The sequence below is a fragment of the Loa loa genome (genome assembly GCF_000183805.2).
Source record: "Loa loa unplaced genomic scaffold supercont3.17, whole genome shotgun sequence".
Lineage (NCBI taxonomy): Eukaryota > Metazoa > Nematoda > Chromadorea > Rhabditida > Onchocercidae > Loa > Loa loa.
In genome coordinates, this window is record NW_018108197.1 from 263,896 (window position 1) to 276,635 (window position 12,740).

Consider the following 12,740-nt stretch of genomic DNA (forward strand, 5'->3'; position numbering starts at 1 on the left):
ATATTAATAAATCAATAAGATAATAAATGAAGAAAAGATAACCCTCTGACCTTCTTTTCACTCGGTGGTTTTCCCACAGATTAAAACTGATGCTAAATTAAAAAATTCTTTTCTTGTTTTTTAAAAATTATAAATTCGGCAATTTGGTTGTTGTCTGATACACGTTCTTTATATTACACCAATCTTATTCCATTTTTTTTTTTTAGCATTTTGCTCAATCTATTCCGAGAAGAAGCGGTGACTAAAACTAATAAACAAATAAACTAATGTGACACAATCAATGATGGTGTAAACAATTTACACAAGAAAAATAAGACATAAAACGAGATCAAAATCAAAGAAGAAAAGAGGAATGAGGAAAAGACACAGAAGAAAAGTCCGGAAATATTTACAGGTTACTCATTGATTAATTAATTGAAGTTGCAATCAATCAATAAAGTGTTACAGCACAGCAAAGGCAAAAAAAGGCCCGAAGTACTTTTCTTTCGGGAAAATGCGAGAATTATCACATGCCCAAATGAGACTTTCTGTCAAAGGTATGAATGAAATATTTGCATTAGAAGAAAAATGCAGTGGGATGTGTAGGCTTCTGATAAGCAAAAAGAAGTGCAGTTGAGAGCTATTGGCAGAATAGATAATTCCCAGAAGCAATTCCGGCAATCAATATACAACTGCTCAAACACATTAGTGGTTCATGTTTGCTTTAAAAAAAAAAAAAAAAAACCGTTACACCACAATTTGCAATTGTAACTAAGTTCAATCCATACAGTTATTTTTGCCAAGTTTTCTGGAAATAAGTTAAAATTGAAGGTTGATTTCTCTGGAACAAAACCTTGAAATTCAAGTCAATCACCATCCTAGGTATATGCCTTAATTTCATTTTAAGTGTCATCGCTAGCACACACTTTAAACTTTCTGAAACAAAGTATGCAATGTTTCAAGAGCTCTATAAAAAGATTTCATCAGCAATCAATCGATTTTCAGTTTTCAATAGAATAAAGCAAAACTCAATTTGGTGTTGGCATATTGAATTAAACTAGCAAATGGACAATTAATGATTACATTCAAATTAATTATAGCTTTGCTTAAACAAAAGGAGAAAGATTTGAATAGAAGATTTTGATTAAGATAGAAGTCTTCTATACGTTTCCGAATAATTAATGAGCTTAATTTCGGTCCAAATTAGACATATCTTTAATTTAGCAAAAGGAAGTAAATTTTAATCAGTGTGAGGAATCATTGCAAACAGCTTTGAGTACTTTCAGTTATGTTTGTATTTCTTTCGGGGGAGGCACACATTGGAACATAAAATCATTTTTGATTACGAAAGATTTGATTGGCAGTTTCGATTAGTCTTATATTGATAGTATTCAGTAATTACCTAATGATCACTTCTGGCGTTTCTGCCATACTTAACAATTCGTTCTCCTTTTTTTCCATTTTTAAATTTAATTCATTCTGTTATTACGACTGCTATTATCCTTCCTTTATTCTTATTGTACCTTCATTTTTACACTGTGATATTTGGATATCTCATTGAAATATGTGATTCCGTACAAGGTAAGTTAAGAAGAATTCTAACCATAAAAATCAAATAGTATGAATTACTTGTGATTTAGGCATTTTATAGATTAAGCTAAATGATGGAGAAGTACCAAAGGATGTATTATCAGCAGGAGATACACTGCATTAAATAACTAAATAAACCAATAATGGTCATAATAAGAATGCATTCATTTTTATATGTTATATGTTGTCTTTTACTCTATATGTCATTTTCCGATTTAATTACCGGCCAAATTTTGTAAGGAAAACTTTTTTCATGATTTAATAAAGGCCAAAAAACAGATGACTCATGCATCAAACTCGCATATTCCCGGAAAATGTTAACTTTCGTTGTTCCATAAGTCGAATTTGAAGCTTGCGATTTTGGTCCTCTGGTGTTCTAAAATTGAAGACTGAAAGAGGTATACTAGAATGTGATTCCTTGATTATCAATTTATAGATTTATTTCTAAGAGATTGATCAAGATTTTGAAGGAAATTCAGCGAACCTTTCTTCTGGTGAATGATAGGATAGAATATAATTCATTAAGAGGCGCAATCGTTATTGGATAAAATGACTTCACATTACGTTAAAGTACAATATTTATTTTCTGAATGGTGGATAAATGCTTCATTGAGATTTTTATTTGCATTAGTAAGAAAGGCAAAGTCGAGAGATGTCAAGTTTTTTTCCGCCAAGTAGTGAAGCACACATACACGACAAAACAAGTTCTTGCTCTTATTGAATTTGATATTTGTGGAGAGTATGCTTTAGGGAGGATTTCAATGAAGAGGAAAAGAAGAAATAATGGATGAGTATTCTCAATTGAAATTCACTGAGACAACAAATTTGCAAGCACTGTTACATAAGAGTGAGTACGACAATTTGCGCCAAATCCAGTCTTTTAACTTTTTGCGTTCCTTCTTCCTAATTCTCAATATTCTTCCGCCAACGTCTATTCCCATCCCAATTACTTCGGTGCTATTATTTTAAATGATCTGCTTTGCAATGTTAAGCCGTAAGACTCTACTTCAAGGCTCTACTTTTTATAGACCAATTTATTTAATGACAGTTTGTGGCTATGCCAATATATCCAGTGTCGTTTTTTATTCGTGCCATGGAATCCTAAGAAAAAATTCTTAAGAAATTTCATTTTGCAAACCATCTTGGTGATTACAAGCTGGTATCCTATCAGTTGACAAATTAATTACCTTTTTGTCTATTTCAAATCAAAAAAATAGAAGTTTTTCTTTGATTATGGAAACTATTTTTCTCTATTAGTACGAAAAGCATTCGTTCATACTAGTTAGAACATGAATACTAAAAAAGGAGTAACTAAATATCGAATATTATGTGTCAAAGTTTTTAAAGGAGAAATTGTTAAACCATACGTTTATCCAACGAACGGATTAATTTTAGCGAGCAATTCCAATTTTGAGCTACTTAATCTGTCTAGACGATAACTATTTGATTTCAGTAGTGTCTTTTTGACTTGTTAAAAAATTCCGAAAACAAATTCTTTCCAGAAAACTATATCTAAGATCTTGTAGTTGTTATTATTTTCATATTGCGTTGACAATTCCAGATCAGATACAACGAGTCATACTATCATAAAAATTGCAACACTCTTCTACTTTAGCCAAGATTTCAGGGTGAAGAGAAAGCGATAAGGGTGAAAAGACCTGAAATATGCACTCTCATTAAAATTAAAATTTAGTTAAAATTTGATTTTATCGAACTAAAAAGTAGTTCATCCTATTATTAGGTTTATAACCGATACAATAGTTTTTTGTCGTGCCTGTACATATCATTCTGTTGATGAAATATTTTGTTGATGCTAATTCCTTTGGAAGTTTCAAAAAAAATCAGCAAAAGGAAAGATTGTTTATCTCTCAAAAGGAGAGAAAAAAAATCTGTTTAAAATTTGTTTGTTGTATTTAGAGGCATTATAGTGCACATTTCTTTCAGCTTATTTTGTTCGCAATCTTCAAATAATCCTTAATAATTTATTTAAATTTCATATTATTTTCAGGAAATGAAATTTTCACCCTTTTAGTTTTACATCGCTTTGTAATAAAATGAAGGTACTGAATGTAATGGTTTCATCGCAAAAGTTATTGTTGCTGATTATCATTGGTCACTTCCGATTGATAGTTATAGACTGCAAATTACGTACCAGTAACACATATTCAGTATGTACAAAAAAACATTACTCTTATATTCTTCATAACGATATAAATAAAAATGCATAGTAAATTAAGGAAATGGTCTTGATAGCATCAATTATCATCAATTAGTCCTTGTTCTTATTATCATATCAGCGTCATTTATCTTCATTATTTAACACAGATCTGTTCTTTGCACAAGGATAAAAAAAGATTTCCTATACCATTTTGGTATAATATGAAGTGTGTACTTCCTTCCAAATTTAAAATCAATACTTTCAAACTTACGGCAATATTGCAGGAAATAAGACATAAACTGATAAAGGAGCGAAGTGTAGCAGTGCCGCAACAATTTTCATTTTCATTTAATCCTGCAAGCCAAGTCCGCGGTTAATTTTTATATTGTTCTTGAATGATCATTAATTCCACAAGCAGTTTATTAGTAATTATTTGTTATAATTTATGCAAATTGGGGAACTGTTTAAACCAGTATTTAAGCAAAAATGGATTTTTTAGATGCCAAAGCATGTAATTTACCTCGACAAATAGGAACTGGCCCATATCGTATACCGCGATGGTACTATAATTCAGTTAGGATGCGATGCGAGCTGTTTTACTGGTCCGGTTGTTGCGCAAACGGAAATAATTTTCCATCAATGCACAACTGTCAAAAATTATGTGAAGGTTTCTGTCTTCCAAGCTTTCCATTCCGTTTTTTCTCTTTAAAATCTCAATTTGCTATCACAACTTTCCCGTCGCAAATCACTCTTATCATAGCTGTGACATAGCTAATTGAATTATATGCAAATATTAATGTTAAAGTGATATAAATTTGCCGGATGCCATACAAATCTATCCATACTTCATAGTTTCTTTTTATTGAAATATAATGTTTCACCATCGTCGCTATAATTTTTTTTCTTAGATATATGTTTCGATTTTAGCTCAGAAACGAATGTCTTATCTGTTGTACCTTAAGTAACAAGTACCAATACATATGTCGCATGTTCAACCTTGCATGCTTATTATCAGATTGCAGTTGACCCATGCAAGCAAGATTTGGATCAGGGGCATGGCAATGCCTTACAAGTCCGATATTACTTCAACAAATATACCAGAACATGTGAGCAATTCGATTATCGCGGTATCAATGGAAACCGGAACAACTTCGAATCTTTACAGGAATGCCAGCAGCAGTGTTCAGGTTTAGAAGCAAATCGATCTGCAAAACAAGAAAAATCTTGTTACATTACTAAATTTTGCATATTGTATACAAAAAACTGCTAAAATTTCATTTTTTAGTAAGCCCTCCTCCACTTAAGCATATAATTATAATCAGAATGCGCTATCAATCTATGATAAAGGACTTTGCGCATTACATAAAATTCTAAATCAACTTATATTTTTGAGAAGCATTGAATCCATGCGCATATGGTAGCAGCACCCCTCAAATTGCGTGCTCTAGTAACAGTGTTTGTGGTGTCAACCAATTTTGTCATATCGGACAGTCTCCGTTAACAACCGTCTGCTGCAATAGATCACGTAAACTCAACAATATAACTTAACTTTATAAATACTATTCTGTTTGAAGTCAAAAATTGCAGTGCTATAAGTCTAAGTCTAACCGATATTAAGTTTGAGATTGAATGGAAGTATAATTATCTCTAATATGAAATCACAACTAATTTTACTGGACACTAATAAATTCACCGTCATACTGCAACATATCTGTTCATTTGTAGTAGGCACTATTAGATAATACGATCTGATTTGGTCTTTTTGATTTTAGTGACTTTTCAGAAGTAAATATTCTGTTTCAGCAACCGGAGATCGATGTCATCAGGTATTGAATACGGGTTTAGGAAATGCCTTTTTACAACGATGGTACTTCAATGCCAATTTAGAACACTGTGAACCATTCATTTATAGAGGATTGCAGGGAAACGAAAATAACTTTTTAAACCAAAATGACTGCCAAATGATTTGTTCCGGTTGGCTTTGTTAGCTTTTCAAATTCAGTTTTAAGTTAGCACTAAAATAAGGTTTGAGTTTCAGGAAGAATTCTCAAGAATATCAATTTCCCTTTCAAAAAGCTGACTTTATTCAGATTAGAAAATTTGTTTCAGTGAATCCATGTGCTGCCGGAGAACCATATCAGATTCAGGGAAATATCGTGCAGTGTTCACCAGCCAAACCATCAGTATGTCCTGTTGGGCACTATTGTCATATTGGAGCTGAGCCACAAACGACCGTTTGCTGTCCAAATCTTGGTTAAACTTCCTTATTCACCACCTGCTTTTCCCTAAATTTACAATGTTCCAGTAATGTTCTCTTAAATTTACAGGAGGTAATGCATGTGAGCAACAAGTGGATAGAGGCCAAGGAAATTACCAATTGCAGCGATGGTACTGGAACGTTGCTAGTCAACGATGCATGCCTTTCGTTTATGCTGGCTTGAAGGGCACCCAAAATAACTTTTTAAGCCAGGAAACCTGCGACAGAACTTGCTATGGTTAGGCTGTTTTAATATGAATGCTGAAATTTGCAAGAATAGATTCACTCTGAGAATGAAGAAATGAGATGCTTTTTTGGAAATTTCCTCATTTCTCGGTGTGTATGATATCTTTGTTTTAACTAGAACAAAATTTTGTGTCACCAAGAAATAAAAACTTTTAGAGAAGAAAGAATGATTCAAGAATCAATCAGTGAATCAATAGATCCATTTTTGAACATTATCCACAAGAAGCCTTCTCTTGCATAATTTCTTCATTGTCTCCAAATCTTATACAAAAATGAACGTAAATGACCTCATTTCGAAATGTAGCAATGAGAATACAGATAAAGCCATTGTTACATTCTGAGAAGGATTCGAAGTCGATCTCATCCAGAATTGCAGTATTCGAGAATCCGTGTGTATCGGGCAAACCGCAGCAAGGAATGAATAATCGTCCGTTAAGTTGTAGCTCAATTTATAACAGTTGTGCAACAACACATTGGTGTCACATCGGTGCGATACCGCAAACAACAGTATGTTGTCCCGGAAGAGGTAGCTTAATCATTTTATCCTGCAATTCGTGCTTAGTAGAAGCAAATTACATAATATTTTCAGTCTATATCGGCTTCTGGATTGCGTGGTATTTACACATAATTCTGAATTTTACTACCTGATATAAGAGCTTTAGACTGATAAAGGTTCTTTTAGATGTTATGAAAATTTAACGATTATGATAGTGGACAAATTTTTTACAAATGTCTTTTTTTGTAGTGGAAGGTCCAGCTGTTTGCAAATTATCGCTGGCCTTTGGTTCTGGTAATGCCAACTTAAAACGATGGTATTTCGATCAAAATAGCCTAAATTGCATTCCATTTAGCTATGGTGGAATGCACGGAAATCAAAATAATTTTCTAACACAACATCAGTGTCAGCAAGTCTGTCCAGGTGAATTTTTTTTTGGAGAAGAAAAAGGACTTTCAGCCTGTTTTGTATTGGTGACAGTTTTATAGCAGTTCAACCCCTTCCATTTGATTATATTTTCCTAATATTTTGATCTCACCAAAACAAAAGGCACTTTACAATTCGTGGTAACTATGATGCACAACTGATAGTTGCTGATTTTTTTCTTGGTACTAAACATTCTTACTGGTAAAAACTACTTGCATCCTATCTTTTCGCTGTACATTTATGGAGAATTAATGACCACAAATTTGTAGATATATCAGAAATTTTTTAATTAATTCCATATTACATCCAGGGTTCACAAATCCCTGTGAATCCGGTAATCCAGAAACTGATACCAATGGTCATATCAAAATATGTAGCAAGTCGTTCAATTCATGCAGCTCGACATTCTGGTGTCATGTAGGAGCTCAACTGCGGACAACACTTTGTTGTCCAGGCCGAAGTAATTTTTCGGAAATTAATTTTGAAATTAGTATAGCTTTTGTATGATCTATCAAATGCATCATATAGGATCAGAATTACTTTTCGAAAACATGCCAGAATTTGATGTACAAGTTCATTCCAAAGTAGATATTGAGACGAAATGGAGTATACTTGTTGATAAGTAATGAACTTCAAGGATCAGCCTTGCGTGAACTCACGTTAATAACAGTAAATGCAATTCAAGAAATTCTCTATTTTACTTTTCATCCACCTTTGAGCACATTTTGCTGTGATTACATTACTCGTTACAGTTAAGGAATCAATCGTATGTCAACTGCCACTTGCAATCGGTGATGGTGGAGCCAATCTCCAACGATGGTACTTCAATAACAATATCCATCAATGTGTATCATTTACTTACGGTGGCTTGTACGGGAACCAAAATAGTTTCCTGACCCAACAACAATGCGAGCAAGCCTGTCCTGGTCAGCACAGTCTTCTCTCCACAGTTCTTGAGATGGTTTCATTCACTAAATAAAGACATTTGAAGTTAACGTGGTCGCAATTTCACTGATCTCATCTTACTGCACTAAACACTGTCTTCAGAGAGATCAGCTACTAGACATTCTCAGAAAACTTTTCAGTCTTTTACCGGTAGCATGCAAAATTTGTTCATCCCAAAATTGAAAATGGTCGTAAAGTTGAGAAAGACTTAAATCTGATCCCTTCTTTTTTGACTAAATTTACTGATTAAATCTGCAAAATTTAAAAGATTTATCGACCTCAATCATTATGAACTTTTTACATTTTTCGCATGCAATTTCAGCATTTGTCAACCCATGTGCTTTGGGTGATGCGCAAATGGGACAGGACGAGCGTCCACAATCGTGTATTTCTCATAACCAATGTGCTAACGGTTATTGGTGCCACATTGGTGCAATCTCGCAAACAACCGTATGTTGTCCAGGAAGAGGTATCTATTTCATCTTATTTTTAAATGTTCAAAAAATTATAGTTTTTCATGGTTTAAACTTAGACCGATATCAATTTCCATATGGATTTTCAAATATTGAATTCTGCAGCACAAGAATATGCAATTTGTCTGCAACCAATGACTGAAGGAATGGGAAACGCAAACTTGCAGCGATGGTATTATGATATGAATTCCAGGCAGTGTCTGTCATTTACTTATCACGGTATGATGGGTAATCAGAATAACTTTCTGAGCAAGCAAGGGTGCCAAATGGCTTGTCCTGGTACTTTTACCAATTTATTTATCAAAAATTAGGGATTAAGTAGAATTTTATCCATCTATTTTTTATTGACAATTAAACTTTATCGTGTCACTCTGTAGTACTCTCTCTACCTATGCTATAAATTTACAAATTTAAATATGTTATTGACTAAAAATCGTTTGCATATAATTCGTTTTTAAACTGAAAAGAGTAATCTGTTTCTAGCATATGTGAATGTATGTCCACAAGGTGTTCCATTGTTGGAAATGAGCACCAATCAACCCCGACTTTGCACATTCGGTGAAAATAGCTGTGGGTCAAAATATTGGTGTCATCTAGGCTTGGTACCAAACGAGTATCAATGTTGCCCTGACGCAGAAAGCAATTCTGCAATATGCAAGATGCCTTCGTCAGTAGGTATCAAGGGAGCACCTGCACCACCTGCCAACCGTTGGTATTATGATGAAACTACGTTAACCTGTAAAACTTTCGAGTATAATGGAAGAAAAGGAAACCAAAATAACTTTATAACTGAAGCTGATTGCGTATCTACCTGCACAGGTTAGCACTATTTTGAATTGTGCATTTCTTACAAGTAAGATGAGTTTCATTCAGACGAAAGTTTGCTCCTTTTTATGATTGGATTGCTGCGCCACACAACCACAACTCTCTGTGTAAAAAATTTCAGTTTTCGTGAATCCATGTAATCGGTCAGTAGCACTGCCACCACAAACTTGTTCCAGTTCACAGGCATGTGCCACTGGTACTTATTGCCACTATGGAGCAACATCAGAAACAACGATTTGTTGTCCTTTCGGTGCCATTTTGAAATTTTTCAAAAGTCGTTCCAAATTTCTTTGAATTATTCAAAGGAAAGGCGAATTCTTCAACTTCTCATTTCTTTCAAGTTTATTTTGCAGAAGGAAATCGTTGTGAGCAGCCAATGGCTCGCGGCACCGGCGGTGGATCACTGCAACGATGGTATTACAATTCGCGGAAAGGAGTCTGTGAAATATTCATCTACAGTGGATTGCATGGCAATGCTAATAATTTTTTGAACAAAGAGAACTGTGAAATTGCCTGCAGAATAAATCCCTGTCCTGATGGTTTGATTTTTAGATCTTTTCAATCACATACAAATAAGTACGATAAAATTCAAATTTAACTTAGCAGTAGGTTTAAACTATTGCTTGAAGTTTATTTTAATCTCAGTATTCACAATTAACTAAATCATTAAAAAGCTTTCAAACTACCAAAGACTAGAAGCCGGGATCTGTTTCATCTTTTAGGCCAACCGTTTACCACTTCAAAAGGCGTTTATCAAACCTGTGTTGTATCATCACTGCACTTAAACAGCTGTCCCAGTGATTACTGGTGCCATCCTGGTAGCAATTCGCTTACTACAATTTGCTGTCCCGGAGGTGATGTTTTTTAATGATTGCATTAAAATCCATTTGATATCTAACCTTTTGGTACAAGGAATGTAAGAACGACTGAAACCGTCGACATTTTCCACAATGTTCTCAAAGAATCCGTGATTTTGTTGAATGTTGCACAATTTACACGTTAGTCAGGTAACAGCGAATTTTGCAATTTCAGCAGTTAATGATCCATGTAATTTGCCAATGATAATAGGCGAAGGCGCCGAAGAGTTAGAACGTTACTATTATGATGCAGTGACAAGAACATGTCGAATTTTTACATATCATGGTATAAAGGGGAATCAGAATAATTTCTTATCACAGGTATATGGGTCTTTCTTTGTAATTTTATAATTGCTGTGATAATGAAATGTGTTTGCTAGTCTTAAACCAAATATGCTTATATCATTTCTTGAAAAAAGAATTCAAAAAATAATTCACGAGGATTTTATCGCTAAGATCCTTGTTATTCCACAAAACTTTAATTTTAGAGTTAGAAGTGAAATCTTAGCACTATGCATATATTTACTGATAACAGATGTAGACAGTTATAGTAGTCTGTAAAAAAAGATTCACATACTGTTGACGTAATCAATTAAATTGATGAGTTAAATAATATTTCGTAATTTAAAAGACATACTTTTACACATTTGTTCAAGAGAATCCAAGAGACATGTGACAGTGAATGGATGAAAGTAAGTTATTCCTCTAGTAATTTACTTAAGCAAATACCGCACAATAATTTGTAAATGTCAACCACACTATCCGTGCTTTTATATAGCAACTAAATGATCTGATTTGAAATTCTTGTATCTGTAGAGAGCCTGTCAACTGCGATGTCGTCCGTCGGAAAATCCGTGTATTGGACAACCAGCAACAACCAGTGTAAGTCAAATACTCTTTTGTTCAGCAATGAATAAAGAGGTGTGTCCGGTAAATTACTGGTGCCATATTGGTGCGACACCAGAAACAACTATCTGCTGTCCTGGAGGTAGCATTTTTTCTTTCTCTATGCGGAATTTAAATCTTTTGTTAATTGAAAAAAATAGATTTGTCAGTATAAAGAAATTTTGCGGAGCGGAGCTATATCTATGAACCGTTATCTTTCTGAAACTCTGAAAACCGGTAGAGAATGACAAATATTTTTAGCAACAAATCCATGTTCAGTACCACTTTCACCCGGTTCTGGTAATGCGAATTTGTCACGGTGGTACTACAGTGCTGATGATCATGAATGTTTACCTTTTCAATACAATGGCATACGAGGCAATCAGAACAATTTCGCATCACAAACAGAATGCTCGAGGACTTGTCCAGGTTAACTTTTATATTACCAAAGTGTTAGATCTGTCACACTGATTGCAGTCTGGGCAATTTGACAATCATCAGTATGTGATAATTAACTGCTAAAAGAGTCAATCAATAATATAGACTCATGAACTGTATGCCAATGTGGAGACAAATGCAAAACAAGTAGTGTATGCTATTGATTCTTCAATCTGAAAAATATTTTTCTTGATTTTTCTGAGACTATTTTGTTTCTCACAGTCTTGAACTCTGTTCGCTTCAATGTTTTGTCCTGCAGTGCTAGACTAATAGCGCAAAAAGCTTGTACTCATGGATTGCATGCTACATCTATTTAGAACTTTTCTGTTAAACAATTGCTTTTCCTGTCATGATTACTTACACTTTACAATGTCATAGATTTATTTAACTAAAAATTAGTTTGGATAGTTGAAAAAATTTTAACACATTTGTTGTTTGCGAGTGTCATTTCAGTGGGTAAGGTGTGGTTTTAGTATTTGAAAATTCATTGGAAAGTTTACACGAAAGGAGAAAGGAAAGCCAAGGACATGCATCTATTAAACCTAAATCTTTGCAATTTTGGCTATTATCCGAATTGTACAGGTGCGACATTTTTTAATTTAAAACAAGGAAAGAAAATTGAGGTAGCGTAAAAAATCTTGAACAATAATTTCAAGGATACGACTTTGGTAAAACATTGATTTCAAATAATTTATTAATCTAAGGGAATAATACAGGCAGATCTAATAAATAATGAACTGAATTTTTGATAATAGTATTGTGACTTAATATGACTTATATCAGTGAATTAAATATAAATACCACTGATTTTTATGAATAAATCAAACACATGGAAAGAGTTGAATATTTGTGTTTCAACCTTTTCAGTTTCTGACGCCTGTTCCGCTGTGACACTGTGATACCTGATGGTAATTTCGAAAAGTTCCACAAGAGTTCGCTAAATACAACGAATTTTTGAATATTTCTTGCTCATTTAGGCCAATTCTTCTGGAAGGAATTCTTAATGACACTTTCAGCAAATCTAGGAATACTTTTAAAAGGCGCAAGCATTTAACAAAATTTTCTGATGAAGCCTCATTTTTAAATTCTTAAAATGAGCATTCCCTATGGTTTTGTGATCAATCGAATTGCTTTGCAGAAGATTCTTATAATAATTACGTGAGCG

The 12,740-nt window shown here is 33.7% G+C and overlaps 2 protein-coding genes across 2 annotated transcripts; one reads left to right on the plus strand and one right to left on the minus strand.

Moving 5' to 3' along the window:
* Positions 1–1,765: 1,765 nt before the first annotated feature.
* Positions 1,766–2,510, minus strand: LOAG_00185 (hypothetical protein; the record flags this gene model as incomplete). Its single annotated transcript, XM_003135725.1, has 2 exons — positions 1,766–1,945; positions 2,382–2,510. The coding sequence occupies 2 exons, from the start codon at positions 2,508–2,510 to the stop codon at positions 1,766–1,768; spliced, it is 309 nt and encodes a 102-aa protein (XP_003135773.1).
* A 1,703-nt stretch (positions 2,511–4,213) lies between these two features.
* LOAG_00186 (kunitz/Bovine pancreatic trypsin inhibitor domain-containing protein) lies at positions 4,214–11,571 on the plus strand (the record flags this gene model as incomplete). Its single annotated transcript, XM_020445365.1, has 19 exons — positions 4,214–4,394; positions 4,750–4,914; positions 5,121–5,252; positions 5,531–5,701; positions 5,837–5,980; positions 6,055–6,222; positions 6,607–6,756; positions 6,976–7,149; positions 7,463–7,612; positions 7,905–8,078; positions 8,420–8,566; positions 8,676–8,849; positions 9,054–9,389; positions 9,517–9,645; positions 9,749–9,934; positions 10,118–10,249; positions 10,428–10,573; positions 11,069–11,240; positions 11,399–11,571. The coding sequence occupies 19 exons, from the start codon at positions 4,214–4,216 to the stop codon at positions 11,569–11,571; spliced, it is 3,204 nt and encodes a 1,067-aa protein (XP_020304169.1).
* Between the last annotated feature and the right edge of the window lie 1,169 nt (positions 11,572–12,740).